At 39.6% G+C, this 21,489-nt stretch overlaps 2 protein-coding genes across 2 annotated transcripts; both read right to left on the bottom strand.

Annotated features, from left to right (window-relative positions):
• Positions 1 to 1,666: 1,666 nt before the first annotated feature.
• LOC147901120 (uncharacterized) lies at positions 1,667 to 3,005 on the bottom strand. Its single transcript, XM_087376368.1, has 3 exons — positions 2,702 to 3,005; positions 2,338 to 2,458; positions 1,667 to 2,135 (listed from the first exon to the last, which is right to left on the bottom strand). The coding sequence occupies exons 1-3, from the start codon at positions 2,795 to 2,797 to the stop codon at positions 2,032 to 2,034; spliced, it is 321 nt and encodes a 106-aa protein (XP_087232494.1). The 5' UTR covers positions 2,798 to 3,005; the 3' UTR covers positions 1,667 to 2,031.
• Positions 3,006 to 8,606: 5,601 nt separating this feature from the next.
• On the bottom strand, positions 8,607 to 10,166 carry LOC147901121 (uncharacterized). The gene is made up of 3 exons (XM_087376349.1): positions 9,772 to 10,166; positions 9,410 to 9,530; positions 8,607 to 9,207 (listed from the first exon to the last, which is right to left on the bottom strand). Exons 1-3 carry the CDS (start codon positions 9,865 to 9,867, stop codon positions 9,104 to 9,106), a joined length of 321 nt encoding a protein of 106 aa, XP_087232475.1. The 5' UTR covers positions 9,868 to 10,166; the 3' UTR covers positions 8,607 to 9,103.
• Between the last annotated feature and the right edge of the window lie 11,323 nt (positions 10,167 to 21,489).

The following is a 21,489-nucleotide window of genomic DNA, read 5'->3' on the forward strand; positions in this document are numbered from 1 at the left end:
ACAAACACTTGAGAGAGAAAGGATTGTTTGCATCTCCTCTCCTCAACATTTCAAAGACATTTTAAAAAGGGTGGTTTCCATTCACTGTTCCATCGCCATGATAAGTGTGTAACTGTGCCACATGAGAACACAAAAAGCTAACAGCACGTGTTACTCCCAGTTTGTTTCTAGATTCTTGATTAACTATCCAATTCACCTAGGATAACAACTAGATAACAAACTTCTATTCACTATTAACACATGCATATTCAAAACCACTTCTTAAAGCTTCATACAACCCTCACATAACCGGTTAAAAGGGCACCACCTAACCATGCATATAGCCTTCGGTGATACACTCATGCGTGATCAGATCCAAGAAATAAACTTTGTTGATAGCTAATCCATTTGAAGATAAAGGACTTAAACAATGTGACAAGCTCAATTTCCTATACAATAGACATAGCAGTCTAAAGGTGAAGGATGATAATCAAATATAGATATTTCATCTAAGAGACATCTAGGGCGATAACCACGACCACAAAAGGTTGGAACTAGTGGTCTAGCTTCATCATCAACAACCATGGTATAACAAGAAATTTCTACAACAATATCATTTAGGTGTTGTTAAGAACAAGAAGGTTAATACACCCACACATCAAGAAATCCAATCCAAAGGGAGTCTGTAAACACACTTCCATTCCTTACAATTGTGATGTTGATCTTGAGGGTAGGGGTTGCAGATGACAAACTCAACATCATTTTATGTAAATTGTGTGCATACACTTGAGAGTGCTGAAAAGGCACACAGGGATGATGACATTAACATCAAATCGACCCTAATAAGAAGTTAGAGCATGTATATAAAACCATTTCAATTAGAAAGCATGCACGCACGCACGCAAACACACACACACACAAACAAACACAAACACGCACATGAGCACGCACGTGCATGTGAACACACACACACACACTCTCTCTCTCTCTCTCTCTCTCTCTCTCTCTCTCTCTCTCTCTCTCTCTCTCTCCCTCTCCCAAATTCGCGTAGGAAGGAAATACAACATTGGATGACATGTACTACGAGATGCCTGAATTTTTTCAAATGTTTTATTTAAAAATCTTTAACTTTCCCTGAGTAAGCAATGTTCATTCTATGTGAAAAGCATCAGGCATTCTCATTAAGCTCGCACTTAATACAAGTATTTTTTGAGCGGACATACACAAACTGGTGGTTGTGACTCAGTGCATGTAGTCATGCTGGAAGAGATATACAAATTCTTCAATAATTTTTTTGAGAAATTGTGTGTATATAACATCGAGAAAAGGAATCTCTAATCACTCTCATGATGTGCAGATATATAGATTCATTCTAAAGCTGTACTTTAGCACATGATGTTGTTGAAGTCTTTCACTTGAGCCTTTTTAATAGTGGGATAAGAAAATACATAATAATTTGAATTTTTTACATGCTTTAGTATTGAGAGTTAATCAATAGCCAAAACGTTTCGGGGATTCCCACTAAATCATCATTTTTAATGGCAAATACATTCCCACACCAATGTTGCATGACACATTCCATAGACCTTTACTATACTTCCCTATGAGGCTAAGAGTCATTGGAATCCCATGACGCTTCTTAACCTTTTCATGGTACAATGCATCATTTATGCATAATGATTGCCACCTTCCCACCAATGTTGCATAACACATTCCACAAGACCTTCACTATACCTTCACTATATTTCCCTCGTGGGGCTAGAATATTCCATGAGCCATTGGAATTCAAGTATATTATTTTATGTGTCATAGCACAATGAATCATTTTTGCATTGTATGCCTTCTCTTCATCCTTCTCACATGCTGAACCTGTGTAGAACACCAAGTAAGTGATTGCCGAAGTACAAACCGTTCATGTACACAGCTGTGCTTCTATGCTCATTGCGATTCTACGGCCTTTGGCATGCCACTTCGGAACTCAGATAGGAAGAGTTCATGAATTGTCTGAGAGAGGGATGTAGTGAACTAGTTCAATAATTGGCATGCAATAATCTAAGCTAAGGAGAGATCCATAGCACGCTGCGTCGATCTTGTTGCCACACAATCGTTGATTGGACCCCCTTCCATGTCCTTCACTCTATCTTCGTTGTTACCGCCTGCGCATACCACACAAAATTCTGGCATCAGCCCAGATTTATTTCTGTACAGAAGCTCACCGGCCAGCCAAAGTGGCTTGAAATATACAATTTATCGACCAGCGTCAAGCGAGGTGTACGATAAAACCTGTCGCGGCTGCACACGGGGTTTGGATCGATCCAATTGCAGTGTCTAAATTCAAAGAGGTCAGTAAATACGCACCAGAGCAAAAGGCTTGATCCGCTCCAAATGGGCGGAACGGCAAGGCTGCGACGTGGGGCTCGTGCTGGTCTTCGGTTTCAAGCTCGGACATAGCCATGTTTGGGTCTTCCACGTTACCGACCTGGAGAATATCCAAGTTCTTCGATCAGTTATAATGAAATTGAGAACTCTAGCCGCTAATCGGTTATTTTGAACAATCGATCCTAAGGATTTGAAACATCTCGCATCTAAATTGAGCATCGAAAGAAGCAAACAACAGAAACATGCACTTGCAGGCTCATTGCCTTCAACAGCAAACTCTATAAAAACGAGCTTTGCTAAGAAGAGAGTCTGTTTCGATAAAGGCATCGCCTAGTAACGGTACCTTTAACTGATAATCTGCCACGAGATTTTGTGAAGAAAAACACATTTTGGCGACGAGGAGACCGATGATGACGAGGGAGTAGGAAGGAGACCACATTTGAGATTGCAATCTCTTTTGGTCCAGCTATAAGTAAAACTACAGGCTTAAGCAAAGGTTTGAAGGTACCCAAAGATTTCTCTGGTTCCTCCAAGGAAGAGTACAGGGTTAAGCAAAGATTTGAAGGTACGCAAAGCGTGAGGGGAATGGAGATTCGATGGGAACAAGGAAGAGAATCGGAGACGAGAGGAGACGGATTAGTGAGGAAGGGAATGCAAAGATACAATTAAAGGAAGGCAAGGCAAGAAGCAATTGCCATATAGATATGGAATTCAAGGCGAGGCGGTCATCATAAGGAGCTGGAGCGATGGCGAGATTCTATCCGCAAGAGCGCAGTCAATGGTATGACATTGCTCACAGAGTCGGACTAACGTGAGATGCTATAACACTTTAACAAAGAAGACGTCTCCACGGCATGAAATTAAGCAGCATCATCTATGGCATATTCCGTCCTCTCATGTTTGAATATGCTCCTCTTGGTGCTCCTTCTCATTAGCTTTAATCTCAATCCACGCCTCCAATCCAATCCGCAATTTTTATTAATTCTTCAACTCTACTTTCATATCGCTATTGGCTTTTCAGCTTTTAGCTTGTGTGTGGCTGTTGGCTTTTTAGCTTTAAGCTTGTGTGCGCTTTCTACCCCCCTCCAACACGGCCACTCTCCCTCCATGCTTGAGCTCTCCCTCTTTGCTTTCTCCAGCGACAACTCTTCAAGTCACTTCAAGCCACGTGTTCATTTGTGAGCATGGCGCGCTTGTTAACTGCTCAAGCCATTGCTTGAAAAAAAAATTGCATCTAGAAATCTGTTTCCCAAAAAAGCAGGTTCGTTGTTTAAAAAAATCAGATTTCCTGTTGACAGGGCTTTATGCCTGCCGGTGTAGAGATTTTCGTCTATTGGATTTGTTTATAAAAATAAAGCAAAAAAAAACCCAAGACAGTTGACATCAAAACTTTGCAGGTATCATTTGCAAATAACAATAGAACCTTGGCAAAGCCTAATGGATCTTGCGAGTCCTCAAAGTGCTTCTTTTTTATTATTTCTTACTAAATAATCAATAGTGTCTAAAGACCCGTAAAACCCACAAGTTGGAGCCAAGTGCTTTTGTACATACATGCACCCTTGTTAACGTAGTCGGAGTCATGAATAGAATGGAAACACGACAGAGAAAATATCACTGCCACCAACCATCAGAGAACATCACTAAGTGCAAGAATCTTCACATACCCCATATACAATAGGCAACCAGACTCGAGAACAACAGAGAATTATGAAGAGCATGAGGCTAAGATGATCTCGATAGGATGAAGAGAAGGATAGTGGAGACGTCTACTAACATACTAACGGACAAATCTAAACTAACACTAACAACAATCCTAAAAATAAAATCACTGAGAACTAACTAAACTTACTCAGCACTCTAACTACAATTAGCATCCACTACTAACCAAGACAATGATAATGGAAGGAACCGATCCTCCTTACCAAATTTCAACCTCCTTTGCTTGTCTCTTACACATGTTAAAATAGTTAGTACTCCAACTTTTTGCCATCCTCAACTGTCAAATGGTATGCATAATCAGCACTTCACATGTAACAGTGTACCAATGTAAGTCGTAATGAAATTTCTAATCAACTCAACATGATAGATCATAGATGTGAACCAACAAACCTCTATTTCTAGTGAAACTTGAACTTTCATGAAACACATGCAAGTTTCTTAGTTTAGACTTTTACCAAGAGTAGTAAGTCTTCTTACATAAATATGTGCTTGCTTGATCACACCCAATGTCACATCAATGATCAATGCAATGATGACATCCAAAAACTTGGCGTTTTATGGTTTGGGAAAGGGGAATTTTTTTATTGATCATTGAGAGAGAATTTAAGTAATAATGCTATCACTAATCAGTACCTCTCTCTCTCTCTCTCTCTCTCTCTCTCTCTCTCTCTCTCTCTCTCTCTCCACACACACACACACACACATTTCACCCTTGGTCGGCTCTAAATTATGGAATCAATTTTATCTTACAGGACCTTGGTTAGGGTCATCTTCTTCTTCTTTTTTGATGGAAACTTACAATAAAACTTTAAATTAGGGGAGAAAAGGGCCTCTTGCTTTGGGAGCTTAAGAAACATCTAATCTTAAGATTAGGAAACTATTCAATAGGAAGGCTTAGGTATTAAAAGCATGGAGGATTCCATATTTGTCTCTCATTGGTAGAGAAACCTCCCTTGGTCCACACTCCCTACCACTAACCCACTCTTGTTTCCATCACTTAACTTGGGGCATTTACTCATGTGGTAGGTACCCACTTGCCTTTTCTGTGCCCCCCCTAACTCTCCTTGCTCTCTTGGTAGGCCTCAACCTTTTCCCCTAACAAAGTCTTAAGTTTCATGATTTACACTAGCAACATCACAAGATCCAAGCACCTCCTTTGCTTGCATGAGGTCCCTGAAGTCCTTCATCACCTCTGTAGCAACTTGTTCAGGCAAGCAACCCTTTTTGTCTAGGATCCTTGAACAATTCAAAGACATCACTTGGCTTTACTAAACCTCTTATAACATATGAAGGGTCTCTTTCAACGAGCTTATGGATTGATTCTTCCAATTCCTATCACTCCAAGTTCAGTGTACAAGCTTTGTCACTGATTTCCTTGTTTTGCAATTGGAGATCTTGCATACTACTATGCATTACCACAATAGTAATATTTCCCAAATGTGCTAGTTCTTCTGCTTGGGCTCTCTCCACCTCGCTTTCTTGCATAGATAATGTATGAGCATGGTTCAATCAATTGTAATAAGTGAGCAATCCAGCATGCCCCTCACCAACAAACTGTACAACATCATGTACAAAATGGTAGGCTCTTTTGGGTGGTAGGGTCTAAAGGATACAAGGTTCCATCCACCCAAAGGTCAAAATTCTTCTGTGGAGTATACTTTAGGGAGTTTCCCTAAATTCCAAATGGTGTGTGATTTCATATTCAGCCTCTAGTTTTAAGCTCACATGGTACTTGTTGGATATGTCCTCAAATGATGCCATGAGTACTCAGAGAGAGGTATTAGTACTGCAGGCTAAAATGTAGGGGAGAGCAAGCAAAGGAGAAGCTGGCAAAGTGGGAGCAGTAAGAGGGAGGGAGTAGCGAGGAAGAGGGAGGAGGAGAAGTACGCCAGGAAAGATGAAGAGGAGGAGGACAGTAGGGGGGCTAGTGGTGCAGAACGGAGGGAAGGAGCTAGCTACAGGAGGGAGGAGGGCAGTAGAGCTACTACAAGAGGGAGGAGGGGAGAGGAAGGAGGGAGGGGGAGCAAGACGACTAGAGGAGGGGAGAGGGAGTAGGGCGGCTAGAAAAGGAGGAGAGATGAATAAGGGAGGATGAGGAGCGAGAAGGAGCAGGAGGAGGGGAGAGGGAGGAGGGAGGAGGAGCAAGAAGGAGGAGGGGCAAGGCAGAGGGAGGGGGAGGGAGGGAGACGGAGAGGGAGATGGAGGGAGGGAGGAGGAGGGTGAGGAGGAGGGAGGAAGGTGGAGAGAGAGGAGTGAGGGGGAGGGAGATTCAAAATTTGAAAATTAAAATTTCAAAAGATGGCCTTGTCCCCTCATTGATGGGGGGAGTGGTGGGCTCAATTGTGGGCTTAACCCACCTAAGTTGGGCTGGTTAGACCTCCTTAGGACCCTCCAAGTCCCTTGCATTTTTGAGACCCCAATTCTCCCCTAATGTTCTCCCCAATCCTATTTTGTGCTTCAAAAGCACACTCCATGTGACCATGGGTATGCAAGCATTGTGCATAGCAGACAACCCTTCGAATATGTATTTAACTAGTGGAGTTTTTCACTCCCTTACGATTTGGTTCTTCCTAAACACTTTCATGTGACCATGGGTGTGTAGGTGTGTGCCTAGCACACAACCCTAAGATTTGTATTTTTTGTATCTTTCTGAAGTGACACTCTCGTCACAATCACATTATCCAGTTCACATTTCTTGTGCCCATGATTCTCTATGTCTACTTGTTTTCCCTCCTCCAATAAAACATTCCTTGCAACTTCAACACATTTGCTCTTCCCTTTACAAATGAGCTAAGTAAATGCCATTCAGCTAGAAAGTGACAAAAACTTTGTGTCATTCTTCGTCAACGTTTGGAAAGAACAATGCAAGATATGGTGATTAGTACTAGAGGATAGTAGAAACTCTACATCAACATTTTCAAAGACCGAAGAGAGAAACGGCTGTTTAAGTTCACCCTTGTTCCAAAGAGCTAAGCGAGAAAGTGTTATGTGGTTTAATATCTACAAACAGTTGAGAGAGAAAGGATTGTTTGCATCTCGTCTCCTCAACATTTCAAAGACATTTTAAAAAGGGTGGTTTCCATTCATTGTTCCATCGCCATGATAAGTGTGTAACTGTGCCACATGAGAACACAAAAAGCTACCAGCACGTGTTACTCCCAGTTTGTTTCGTGATTCTTGATTAACTATCTAGATCACCTAGGATAATAAGTACATAACAAACTTCTATTCACTATTAACACATGCACATTCAAAACCACTTCTTAAAGCTTCATACAACCCTCACATAACCGGTTAAAGGGGCACCACCTAACCATGCATATAGCCTTGGGTGATACACTCATGCATGATCAGATCAAAGAAACAAACTTTGTTGATAGCTAATCCATTTGAAGATACAAGGACTTAAACAATGTGACAAGCTCATTTTTCCTATACAATAGACATAGCGGTCTAAAGGTGAAGGATGATAATCAAATATGGATATTTCATCTAAGAGACATCTAGGGCAATAACCACGACCACAAAAGGTTGGAACTAGTGGTCTAGCTTCATCAACAACAACCATGGTATAACAAGAAATTTCTACGACAATATCATTTAGGTATTGTTAAGAACAAGAAGGTTAATACACCCACACATCAAGAAATCCAATCCAAGGGGAGTCTGAAAACACACTTCCATTCCTTCAAATTGTGATGTTGATCTTCAGGGCAGGGGTTGCAGATGACAAACTCAACATCATTTTATGTAAATTGTGTGCATACACTAGAGAGTGCTGAAAAGGCACAAGGGGATGATGACATTAACATCAAATCGACCCTAATAAGAAGTTGGAGCATGTATATAAAACCATTTCAATTAGAGAGCACGCACGCACGCATGCAAACACACACACACAAAAACAAACACAAACACGCACGCGAGCATGCACGTGCGTGTGAACTCTCTCTCTCTCTCTCTCTCTCTCTCTCTCTCTTTCTCTCTCTCTCTCTCTCTCTCTCCCAAATTCGCATAGGAAATACAACATTGGATGACGTGTACTACGAGATCCCTGAATTTTTTCAAATGTTTTATTTAAAAATCTTTAACTTTCCCTGAGTCAGCAATGTTCATTCTATGTGAAAAGCATTCGGCCTTCTCATTAAGCTCGCATTTAATACACGTATTTTTTGAGCGGACATACACAAACCGGTGGTTGTCACTCAATGCATATAGTCATGCTGAAAGAGGTATACAAAGTCTTCAATAAGAAGTCTATAATTTTTTTGAGAAATTGTGTGTATATAAGCTCAAGAAAAGGAATCTCTAATCACTCTCATGATGTGCACATATATAGATTCATTCTAAAGCTATACTTTAGCACATGATGTTGTTGAAGTCTTTCACTTGAGCCTTTTTATTAGTGGGATAAGAAAATACATAATAATTTGAATTTTTACATGCTTTAGTATTGGGAGTTAATCAATAGGCAAACCGTTTCGGGGATTCCCACTAAATCATCATTCTTAATGGCAGATACATTCCCACACCAATGTTGCATGACACATTCCATAGACCTTTACTATACTTCCCTATGAGGCTAAGAGTCATTGGAATCCCATGACGTTTCTTGAACCTTTTCATGGTACAATGCATCATTTATGCATAATGATTGCCACCTTCCCACCAATGTTGCATGACACATTCCACAAGACCTTCACTATACCTTCACTATATTTCCCTCGTGGGGCTAGAATATTCCATGAGCCATTGGAATTCAAGTATATTATTTTATGTGTCATAGCACAATGAATCATTTTTGCATTGTATGCCTTCTCTTCATCCTTCTCACATGCTGAACCTGTGTAGAACACCGAGTAAGTGATTGCCAAAGTACAAATCGTTCATGTACACACCTGTGCTTCTATGCTCATTGCGATTCTACGGCCTCTGGCATGCCACTTCGGAACTCAGATAGGAAGAGTTCATGAATTGTCTGAGAGAGGGATGTAGTGAACTAGTTCAATAATTGGCATGCAATAATCTAAGCTAAGGAGAGATCCATAGCACGCTGCGTCGACCTTGTTGCCACACAATCGTTGATTGGACCCCCTTCCATGTCCTTCACTCTATCTTCGTTGTTACCTCCTGCGCACACCACACAAAATTCTGGCATCAGCCCAGATTTATTTCTGTACAGAAGCTCACCGGCCAGCCAAAGTGGCTTGAAATATACAATTTATCGACCAGCGTCAAGCGAGGTGTACGCTAAAACCTGTCGCGGCTGCACACGGGGTTTGGATCGATCCAATTGCAGTGTCTAAATTCAAAGAGGCCAGTAAATACGCACCAGAGCAAAAGGCTTGATCTGCTCCAAATGGGCGGAACGGCAACGCTGCGACGTGGGGCTCGTGCTGGTCTTCGGTTTCAAGCTCGGACATAGCCATGTTTGGGTCTTCCACGTTACCGACCTGGAGAATATCCAAGTTCTTCGATCAGTTATAATGAAATTGGGAACTCTAGCCTCTAATCGGTTATTTTGAACAATCGATCCTAAGGATTTGAGACAGCTCGCATCTAAATTGAGCATCGAAAGAAGCAAACAACAGAAACATGCACTTGCAGGCTTATTGCCTTCAACAGCAAACTCTATAAAAACGAGCTTTGCTGAGAAGAGTCTGTTTCGATAAAGGCATCGCCTAGTAACGGTACCTTTAACTGATAATCTGCCACGAGATTTTGAGAAGAAAAACACATTTTGGCGACGAGGAGACCGATGATGACGAGGGAGTAGGAAGGAGACCACATTTGAGATTCCAAGCGAGGATGCCACTGTTCAATGTCTGCTTCCTCACCAATATCCGATCTCTTTTGGTCCAGCTCCAAGTAAAACTACAGGCTTAAGCAAAGGTTTGAAGGTACCCAAAGATTTCTCTGCTTCCTCCAAGGAAAAGTACAGGGTTAAGCAAAGATTTGAAGGTACGCAAAGCGTGAGGGCAATGGAGATTCGATGGGAACAAGAAAGAGAATCGGTCAAGAGAGGAGACGGATTAGTGAGGAAGGGAATCGGCAAGGATACAATTAAAGGAAGGCAAGGCAAGAAGCAATTGATGGATATGGAATTCAAGGCGAGGCAATTGATGGATATGGAATTGAAGGCGAGGCGGTGATCATAAGGAGCTGGAGCGATGGCGAGATTCTATCCGCAAGAGAGCAGTCAATGGTATGAAATTGCTCACAGAGTCGGACTAACGTGAGATGCTATAACACTTTAAAACAAAGAAGACGTCTCCACAGCATGAAATTATGCAGCATCATCTATGGCATATTCCATCCTCTCATGTTTGAATATGCTGCTCTTGGTGCTCCTCGTTAGCTTTAATCTCAATCCACGCGTCCAATCCAATCCGCAATTTTTATTAATTCTTCACCTTACTTTCATATGGCTATTGGCTTTTCAGCTTTTAGCTTGTGTGTGGCCGTTGGCTTTTTAGCTTTAAGCTTCTGTGTGCTTTCTACCCCCCTCCAACACGGCCACTCTCCCTCCATGCTTGAGCTCTCCCTCTTTGCTTTCTCCAGCTACAAGTCTTCAAGTCACTTCAAGCTTTCCGATCGCTCATCCAGGTCTCACGTGTTCATTTGTGAGCAAGGCGCTAAATCCGATTCGCTTATTAATTGCTCAAGCCATTGCTTGAAAAAAAAATTGCATCCAGAAATCTGTTTGCCAGAAAAGCAGGTTCGTTGTTTAAAAAAATCAGTTTTCCTGTCGATAGGGCTTTATGCCTGCGGGTGAAGAGATTTTCGTCTATTGGATTTGTTTATAAAAATAAAGCAAAAAAAAACCCAAGAAAATTGACATCAAAACTTTGCAGGTATCATTTGTAAATAACTATAGAACCTTGGCAAAGCCTAATGGATCTTGCGAGTCCTCAAAGTGCTTCTTTTTTATTATTTCTTACTAAATAATCAACAGTGTCTAAAGACCCATAAAACCCACAAGTTGGAGCCAAGTGCTTTTGTACATACATACACCCTTGTTAATGTAGTTGGAGTCATGAATAGAATGGAAACACGACAGAGAAAATATCGCCGCCACCGACCATCAAAGAACATCACTAAGTGCAAGAATCTTCACACACCCCATATACAATAGGCAACCAAACTCGAGAACAACAGAGAATTATGAAGAGCTTGAAGCTAAGATGATCTCGAGAGATGAAGAGAAGGATGGCGGAGACGTCTACTAACATACTAATAGATAAATCTAAACTAACACTAACAACAATCCTAAAAATAAAATCACTGAGAACTAACTAAACTTACTCAGCACTCTAACTACAATTAGCATCCATTACTAACCAAGACAATGACAATGGAAGGAACCGATCCTCCTTACTAATTTTCAACCTCCTTTGTTTGTCCCTTACACATGTTAAAATAGTTAGTACTCTAACTTTTTGCCATGCTCAACTGTTAAATGGTATGTGTAATCAGCATTTCACATGTAATAGTGTACCAATGTAAGTCGAATGAAAGTTCTAATCAACTCAACATGATAGATGATAGATGTGAACCAACAAACTTCTATTTCTAGTAAAACTTGAACTTTCATGAAACACATGTAAGTTTCTTAGTTTAGACTTTTACCAAGAGTAGTACATCTCCTTACATAAATATGTGCTTGCTTGATCACACCCAATGTCACATCAATGATCAATGCAATGATGACATCCAAAAACTTGGCATTTTATGGTTTAGGAAAGGGGAATTTTTTTATTGATCATTGAGAGAGAATTTAAGTAATAATGCTATCACTAATTAGTACCTCTCTCTCTCTCTCTCTCTCTCTCTCTCTCTCTCTCTCTCTCTCTCTCTCTCTCTCTCTCTCTCTCTCTCTACACACACACACACACACATACATCTCACCCTTGGTCGGCTCTAAATTATGGAAACGGTTTTATCTTATGGGACCTTGGTTAGGGTCATCTTCTTCTTCTTTTTCGATGGAAACTTACAATAAAGCTTTAAATTAGGGGAGAAAAGGGCCTCTTGCTTTAGGAGCTTACGAAACATCTAATCTTAAGATTAGGAAACTAGCCAATAGGAAGGCTTAGGTATTAAAAGCATGGAGGATTCCATATTTGTCTCTCATTGGTAGAGAAACCTCCCTTGGTCCACACTCCCTACCACTAACCCACTCTTGTTTCCATCACTTGACCTAGGGCATTTACTCATGTGGTAGGTACCCACTTGCCTTTTCTGTGCCCTCCCTTACTCTCCTTGCTCTCTTGATAGGCCTCAACCTTTTCCCTTTGAAAATATGAAAATCCAAAAGTCTCCCACACACCCAAACACCTCCCAAAAGTCCTCTCAAACTATTCCATTAACCCATGCCCTTAGCTTGTGTGAAAAGGGTTCTTTCTTCTAGTGTAAGAATCCCGATCCTCTTCCTGCTCTCAAGCCATCTCTATGTGTCCAAGTCCTTTGTGTAAGTGAAACGTGCACCTTGTGTTGGTATTAACATCTTCTTCCTCGTTGCTTACTCCCATTGTTTCTAAGATGGTGAAGAGGTCACCTTCTTTGAGCCTTCTTCAATGTTGTATATGTTACATTTTGAAGGAAAAAAGAGATCTTTGGATTGATTAAGAGTTTGTACTAATGTCTTTGGTTATAGTGCAACTTATTTAATGGGTCCTTATGTAAGGATAGAGCCAAGAAAGAGAAGCATTAGCTTAGCAATGGAAGCGACACATTGTAGGTTTTAAAAGGAAAAACGGTCTTAGGGTGAGGGTTTAGCACGTGTATATGGCTTGATATGTGAACTTGGATCTTGCAAATCAAGCATGATTTTCTTCACATTGTATGCATATTTATCTATCATAACACTATATTGTTTTTTACTTTTGAATTTTTAGTTTTGTATTATTGCAATTTATTTGTCCATTCTAGTGTGCATGTGTGTGTGTGTGTGTGTGTGTGTGTGTGTGTGTGTGTGTGTGTGTGTGTGCAATAGGGAGAGAAAGTGAGATTGTTAGGAGGGGTGTGTGAGGGAGAGGGTAGTTTCGAACACACACACACAGATTTTGGGGCCTTTTGGAAAATTCCCTCTCCACCAATCGCAAGAGGGACAACATAACGTTAAAAAGTTTAAGAAAATACCAAATAATTTCACATAATAAGAGAAAGAAACAAAAATTTATGGATGTACAATTGTATAAACTTGACAAGGAATCATTTTAAAAAAGATCACGGACTCAAATGTGACTTCCCTCCTAATCTAGTTTACTCCCTTGTACGAATCAAAGATTCAAATGTGCTTTCTCGAGTCTAGGATTCTCGTACTTTTCCCCCCAGTTCTCTTGCTTGCACTTTCCATCAATGGCAATAGGAAACCCAAGGCATCTTTCTTGCCTAAATGGGGTTTGTTGTTTGCGTTCCTACTTTTCTTCCTAGTTCAACTCACTTGCATTTCACCCATTTGCAAGTTTGGTTCTCTTTCATAGATCATACATGGAAATGGGAAACCCAGGGCATCCTAATGCGAAGCGGTGTGTAATTCAGAATGCATGAGACCTTAACATAGAGGTAAGAGTATTTTCTCGACGACCTACAACATGCATATCATCTATAGAGTTCACCAATAGGGTGAATGCAGATGGCCACTAGCAAAAGACGGTTGTGTCAAAAGGCATATGGGAGCTAATGCAACCAACAAGGAGGAAAAAGCCACGGTCGAATAACATATTTCTGGCCTCTTGGAAAGGTAGGGTCAAAGATTTCAGAACAATAGATGGTAAGAAAGGTATTAAGAAAATACTAGTCGAGCATGTATATATGCACAATGAACTTATGCTACGTGATTATTCCGATTATCTTCCATAGCATAGGCCCAATTGTGAGTTTTCAAACCTTTCAGTTTTGGAATGGAAGTTTCTAATGTTACTATTTCCTATGTAAACTAAAACATGTTTTGGTTTTCAGACCTGTATCCATCATCATATGAAGAATGGCAGCGCGTGGAGTGCATTTTGGGATTCTTGGATGTCTTGCATGGAGCAATAGGAGAATTACAATATCAAGATAGATCTACAACTCAACTAGCTCAAACATGTGTCTTCTTCTATGCCCATTTTTATGAATTATTGGACATGTGCTGAACAAATAAGATCTTCTGCCATGGAATATGATACACTGGCCAGTGACTTCTAGTAGTGTGACAAAGACATATAGGGCCAAGCTATTTGCAGAAGTCCAATGATCTTTACATCCAAGCATTGCTACAAGAATTGTAAAAATTAATGTATTCAAGCAAATTACTATTTTTGTTGACCTATTTACAATGCTCACCTACATAGCAATTGAAAATGAAGAGGACCTTGACTTCTTGGATGATGGTTGGGATAAATCATGCCTAACTAGGTCTACTATGAGGTGGTGCCAAAAAGTATGGTTACCATTAAGTATACGATTGCAAGCCATAATTTCATATTTTCTTTCTATAAATGTGGTAGGTTCATTGTGGATAAATTGGTTTCAATGGACAAAGACCTTAACTCGTTTGTCCCTGAAAATGAAGTATTGGAGATCATGTTCTCTGAAGATGGAATACTAGTATGTATAATCTCAATAAGACAGTGATGTACGCTAGCCCAATTACCTCACAACATTCATGTGGAGATAGAGGATAGTAATTTGAAAGGATTATCATTCATTATCAACAAGAAAAAGGTACATAGAATGTTTACAAATTGGTTCTTTATTATCTTCATTTGTTATATTTACATGATTCAATCATTGTCTTCATTTGTTGCTAGCAAAACATTGCAACATCTATTGCGTAGAAGAGAGAGCACAATTCAATGCAAAAGCATTGCTAGAGAGAGTGCTTATAATACTTCTCAATAATAATGTATTATACTTCTCATGATTTTTGTATATGTATAGTACTTCTCAATGATTTAGTGACCAACAGCCATATTGATCTTAGTAATTCTATACATGTGTAGATATGTACTACGGTCCTACTCATAGAGGAGGCTGATCCCCATTCACAAGCTAGTGCTTTTCTGAATCTTGTTCTAAATGCAATTTCTATTGTTGTGGTGGAAACTTTTAGCTTTCGCTATATTGGACACTCCTCAGGAGGACTCTAATGCACTTGCATGATCCTCTATCTTCTCCTTGTGAACCAGCTCCTCCTGTACCATTTTCTCAGCTAACATCCACTCCAACACCTCATTGTCATCTCTTCTTGAGCTTTTGCTTCTGTACTCTAAACTATTGGAGAAGCATACTAGATAACCTCTCCTACTAGTCTAGCTATGTACTCTAAACTATTGGGGAAACATAGTTGAGAAGCTATGCTACTAGTCTAGCTCTAAAGCTATATACATATTTTGAATTGTAACAATCCTCCTTCAATTGTAAATAAAAATAATGCAAACTGAATGTTTAAATCCTATATGAAACTTTTGTACATGAATTATTCATAATGCAAAGCTTATGGTTTTTACAAGTGATAAGGTCTCCATCTTTACTGATTTTACTAATTTTCCATATGCTTAGTGCTATCTTTATAGCCTCATAAAAAGGTACCCTTGAGTATTAATTTGAATTCAATGTTTCTTCCATTGAATAATGCTACATGTTATATGTATTGCAAAGAAGAGAAAGAATAATTCTATGTAAAGATATCCCAAATGGGATTAATCGTTGAGAGAAGTCAAAACCCATATTATAGGTCAATTGTATCAATACAAAAATCAGTGAGACAAGCAAAGACATCCGAAAATAGGATTGTTGAGATAAATGAAAACTCATATTACAGGTATTGTATCAATACAATGAGTGAGTCATAATCAAAACCAAAAGTACAACGATGATGACAGTATCTACTCCTATGCAGATGAAGTTAGAGGCTACTGTGAAGGCTACTCATCTGATTGTTGTGAAGGCTGCTCATCAGGGTGAGGCTGCTCATCATCAAGCTACTATGGATCCTCCTTATGTGGATGATGGCCCTCATTGGAAAGCTTCTCATACACTTTGTGACCGTCCTCAGCTACTATAATGGTTTCCTCACCCCCTTGCTCCTTTAAATCACATGTGGCAGTAGGCTCCTTCCCTTCAGCAACAACAAACAGGCTCCATGATATTAGTAGCCTCCATGACAGTGGGCTCCTTGGTGCTAGAAGCACTACCTCAAGATCTCTCTCTGCATCTCCCTCGGGATGCTTCATGAGCATAACCCATGAGCTTTTCTATGACCATGGATCTATATCCATTCACATACACTGATGTAAAACTATCCTATGTAGCCTACAATCAAGAATAATAATAAGAAAGATTAGGTTATATTTTTTTCACAATGGCATTTGTACAAGAGTCATTATGAATATATAGATTTATATACTTATCTAGTCTGGTTGTAGATGTGCAAAGTATATTGTTGTGAGACCTGCACAAACTTAACAACCTTAAGATATGGTTTAAAACTCAGGAGGCCAAAAATATCATTAAACATTTAGAAATGTCCTTACCTTGAAGTCAATAAGAACAGTATCTAGCAGGTCTATATTTGGAGGACAATGATCTAAGACATCCAATAACCTTTTCATGCCTCTAAAAGATAAAATCCTATTGTTAACAATCATGAAGTAACAACTCTGAGCTTTATTTATATAGGGCTATAGTAAAGAAAGAAAGCATACAAATCAAGCTCTTATGTGTTCCATAGAGAGAGTTCATACAAAAGGGTTGTTTTTGTTGAAGATCAATACACACTAGGCTCCAATGGTTACTGCAAAAAAAATATAGATACATCAGTTAACATTACAATAACAAATGATCGAAGGTATAAAGTAAAATGTCTTATTCAATTACTCGGAGTGATAAGGTAAGAGGATGAGAGTGGTCTTGGTGAAGTCACAATGTTTAAATACTTAACAAGATCTAGAAACCTTTGGATTTCTTAGTAAGGGAGAGATGCAGGGATCAAGTACATGAACCTCAATTTGATGCTTCTCTTTTAACCCTGCTCTGTACATGCTGGTAAAAATATTGTTATCAGTGCATTGTATAAGAAACTCAGTCCATATCATCAATTAATCAAGAAACTCAACCCATATTCATCACCTAAGCATGAAGATCAACTACTTGAGAATAGACAAAAGAATTGTATCAATCACCCACTCTCCTCATGACCTTAAAGCTCACAAACAATCTTGGGTTAGTTTTATATCTCTTATAGAAGTGGCATCTTGCAACTTGATGACAATATTTGACCCCATCTCAGTAGCCTTTGATTATTTCTAAGGTCCCTTAGGAAGTTTCTTGGATGAATTTCATGTTGAAAGCATCCCTCTTCTCTCTCATGGCCTGCTCATAAGCAGCCTTGCCCCTTGTGTCCAACTGTGTGTTACCTCCTCTATTTGTTTTACTTCATCCTTTGGTTTCCTTTCTAGTGGCACAAAGAGAATATCCCTCATTTTTTAGGTCCACCCAATTGCATGGATGAAGGAATTTGTTGTATCTATAACAAAATCACTTGAGTGTATCAAAATCCTTTACTATCAAGGTGACTCTCTGAGTATGATCAACAATAATCATGCTGTCATGGAAGAATTCTATCATCCAATCTTCAACTAACTCTTGTTGGGTAAACATTGTAGAGCTATGCTATCTATATCCTAACTAATTATCATCGTCACAAATCTCCCTCATAAGAATTTGAAAGGGAGCATTTGGAATTGCATATCCCATGGCCTTTTGTGCCTTCCTTATCTCCCTAAGTGTTGATACCTTTTGGGAAAACCTCTTCTTCTTTTAGTTGAGGGTGAACTATTTTCCCCTTCCTCTTATGAGAACCTTTGACACTAGTAGTGGTAGCAATGCTAGCTTGAGAAATGGAAGGCCCCTTACTAACCTTTGTCATACTCCCAATATCTACTTCATCTCTACTTCACTATCAACAACGCATGCTCTTTAATGATAAGTCTTTGGATTCCAAACTTGAGGCATACCTTGAGATATTGACGCAAAGCTGAATACTTTACTTCATTGTTACTTTTGGCATCAAGTGGAAATCCCTACCTGTACATCTCCCCCCCATAAAGATCATAGAATACCACCCCCCCAGTGGCTTGGTTGTAACTCCTCTTGAAAGAACCATCAAGCCAAAGAACATGAGCATTTGTGAGTTGGTTTACCACCTTGCTTCCACTTGGTCATCCCACCTCCTTCACAAAGATTGGGTATTTATTATATATGAGAAGATCAGCCAAGGAAGCTCGAGTGGACTCCTCAACCAAGAATGTGAAGTCCAAGTACTACAACTCAATTATTTACTTTATCATACTTTTGGAAAGATTAGTGCTATTGTGTAGTAGGGGTAAAAGTGTGTAGCTAGTCAACACACCAAATGGTTTGGGCAACAAATAAGCTATAAATCTCCTCCATACAAATTGATAAAAAGGTCATGTAATTTTTCAAACATCTTGAGATATTCATACCTTTCTTATGAAGTCAGGCTGGTACTTAGCATTCTCTCCATAGGTTCTTAATTTTGGGTTGTGGAACTCCTTAGTTCCATCAATTTCTAGGCTTCCCTCCTCCTTAGCATCAAATATAGCCAACTTCAACCACAAAACCCCCCGCCACCCAAAAATCCACAATCTCAAAACCCTCCACCACCAAACTCACCACACCCATAGAATCCACCACCATAAAATCTACTTCCACTACCAATAGATCTACTTTCACAAACATATAATTTGCTTCCACTACCAAATCCTTCTCCACCACTGAACCCACCTAGTATATCCAATGAATCCCAATGTAGCTAGTTAGACATGCTCCTGGTCATCCGTAAAAAACATCACCTTGGTTGAATGGTTGTAATGTCCACAAATTGAGTGAATAATTTCAAATCTAAGTAATAGCATAGGTGATCAACTAGGGACATGAGTTTTAGGGCTTCCAAGTAGGGCTTGACTTCTAAATCATGGCATGGCTATTAACATTGGTAGTTGGGATAGGAGATGTGGAGGTCAAAAAGAGTGGATGGATAGGTCATTGAGGGCATCGAGCCAGTGGTGGCCCAATGGAGTTGAATGATGCAGTGAAGAAGGAATAGTTTTTTGCTACAATGGAGGGGAAGGCAATGAGTTGGTTCATACAATATGGGCTGGAACATTTTCTAACTTATGATGAATTGAAGAAGTCATTCTTGAGTAGATCTCAAAAGGAAAAGACATCGGAAGTAGTGCTTAAACGATTGTTTTAGTGGAGGACTATGCTCAGAAGTTTAGGAATTTGAACTAGAGATTATCTGCCCCACAGAGGCCTTTTGAAGAACAATTAGATGATTATTTTTGCCAAGGCCTGAACAAGAAATTGCATACCGCAGTAGTAGGCCATGATCAGTTGATTGAAGCCAATGATTTGAACAACATGGTTGGAGAAATCCAGAGAGTTAAAGAGGATGAGGAAAGTGAGGAATCTGAGTCAGATTATTTTGACAAAGACTCCGATGATGAGAAACCAAGAAAGAAGAGAAAGAAGAAGGCTAAAGACAAAAATTCTAAGTCAAAGACAAAGCTAAGCACAAAAATCATGTGAAAAAGATCTCTAAAGGAGACTCAAAGTTGGAGTAGCTCATTAGGGAGCAATTGCAAAACTTGGGAGTTTCACCATCATAAAAGGATAACTATGAAATTTGTGGATGCATCGGATGTAGATGTGGGAGTAGTTTTAATGCAACAAAAACATAAGAAACGGTTCTGACCAGTCTACTATGCTAGTAGAGTCTTATCAAAAGTAGAAAAGAGCTACATTGTCACATTGAAAGGGAGACATTTGGAATGATTTATGCTTTGCACAAATGCAAGCATTACATTCTTGGAAGCAAGGTGCTCTTTCATGTAGATCACCAAGTATTGATTTATTTGGTGAGTAAGCCCCAAATAATAGGTAGGCTTGCTAGATGGATGCTTCTCTCATAGGATTTTGATTACATTGTGATGGGAAATGCTCATGAAACCTGCAAATCCTTGAAAAACACAGCAACACTCTTCAAAAATATGCACAAACTCTCAAAACTCACAAACGAAAGAGATAGAACAAGCGTGCTAGGTACAATCTCCCCCCATAGGAGTGGTGCTCTCTTTCCACCTCCTATGTATTTATGTATATTCCTCCAAAAAGCTTCCGAGTAAAAATCATACAAAAGCCCCTGTGCTTTCGTCCATGCACCTTTTACAAAAAGCCCATCCACCTTCTAGAATAGCTGGATTTTTCAGCAAATACAAAGGCATGGTCATTATATTGAGTTCCAAGAGTACATGGCGGATCAGGAGGCATACATGTATTCTCATCTTATTAAAGCGACGTCCACTCCATGATGGCGCCTTGCGGTGGAGGATCACAACAGCATACTTGCAACTATTGGGATGAGAGCCACGATCCTAAGGAGTAGCACATTACATATCATAGTTCTGGGATCATCAGTTGATCAGATAGATTTTTATTCGGTATCACTAGTTGATTACATGTTTTTGTATTTGATATGTATAGGCTCATTGTGTGACCGTACCATTGTAATTTTCATTGACTCATATTTTGTATTTCACTATGATGGTTTTATACATGTTCATACACATCATTGTATTAGATTCTATTTCGTACATAATGTCCATTGTCTTCTCAATGGGATTTGTTGTTTCTGTAAAACAAAAAAATTTTTATTAGTAGTAATGTTGTAATTGTGTTTTGTGCTTTAGGACATTTTAAAAATGTGACTAAGAAAATTCGTGCACGTACTAACCAAATATGCATGTGGACTTATCTGTTGGGGATGAAACTCTGCACGGCTCTTAGGCTACCCTAGACCTACATCCATGCAAGATTTCATCTCCAAATGGTCTGTTATGTGGCCATGTGGAAGGTATAATGCATACATTTTTGCAAGCACTCCCTACTAGGGACTACGTATGGAAAATGGCGCACGTACTAACCAAATATGCATGTGGACTTATCTGTTGGGGATGAAACTTTGCACGGCTCTTAGGCTACCCTAGACCTACATCCATGCAAGATTCGGTCTCAAACTAATTTGGTATGTGCCACATGGAAGGTATAATGCGTACATTTTTGCAAGCACTCCCTACTAGTGACTACGTATGGAAAATGGCACACATACTAACCAAATACACATGTGGACTTATGTATTGGGGATGAAACTTTGCATCGCTCTTAGGCTACCTTAGACCTACATCCATGCAAGATTTGGTCTCCAACTGATTTGCTATGTGCCACGTGGAAGGTATAATGTGTACATTTTTACAATCCCTACTAGTGACTACGTATGAAAAATGGCACACGTACTAACCAAATACGCATGTGGACTTATCTATTTGGGATGAAACTTTGCAT

Source organism: Dipteris shenzhenensis, chromosome 6, assembly GCF_047967505.1.
Source record: "Dipteris shenzhenensis isolate YYH24624 ecotype China chromosome 6, Dip_SZ_1.0, whole genome shotgun sequence".
Classification (NCBI taxonomy): Eukaryota; Viridiplantae; Streptophyta; class Polypodiopsida; order Gleicheniales; family Dipteridaceae; genus Dipteris; species Dipteris shenzhenensis.

Excerpts from the sequence above, each read along its gene's own strand:
- LOC147901120 (XM_087376368.1), bottom strand. The coding sequence starts at position 2,797 with ATGTGGTCTCCTTCCTACTCCCTCGTCATCATCGGTCTCCTCGTCGCC. Across the intron at positions 2,459-2,701 it reads TGGCAGATTATCAGTTAAAG|GTCGGTAACGTGGAAGACCC; the intron begins GTACCGTTACTA and ends GATATTCTCCAG. Across the intron at positions 2,136-2,337 it reads GGATCAAGCCTTTTGCTCTG|GCGGTAACAACGAAGATAGA; the intron begins GTGCGTATTTAC and ends TGGTATGCGCAG.
- LOC147901121 (XM_087376349.1), bottom strand. The coding sequence starts at position 9,867 with ATGTGGTCTCCTTCCTACTCCCTCGTCATCATCGGTCTCCTCGTCGCC. Across the intron at positions 9,531-9,771 it reads TGGCAGATTATCAGTTAAAG|GTCGGTAACGTGGAAGACCC; the intron begins GTACCGTTACTA and ends GATATTCTCCAG. Across the intron at positions 9,208-9,409 it reads AGATCAAGCCTTTTGCTCTG|GAGGTAACAACGAAGATAGA; the intron begins GTGCGTATTTAC and ends TGGTGTGCGCAG.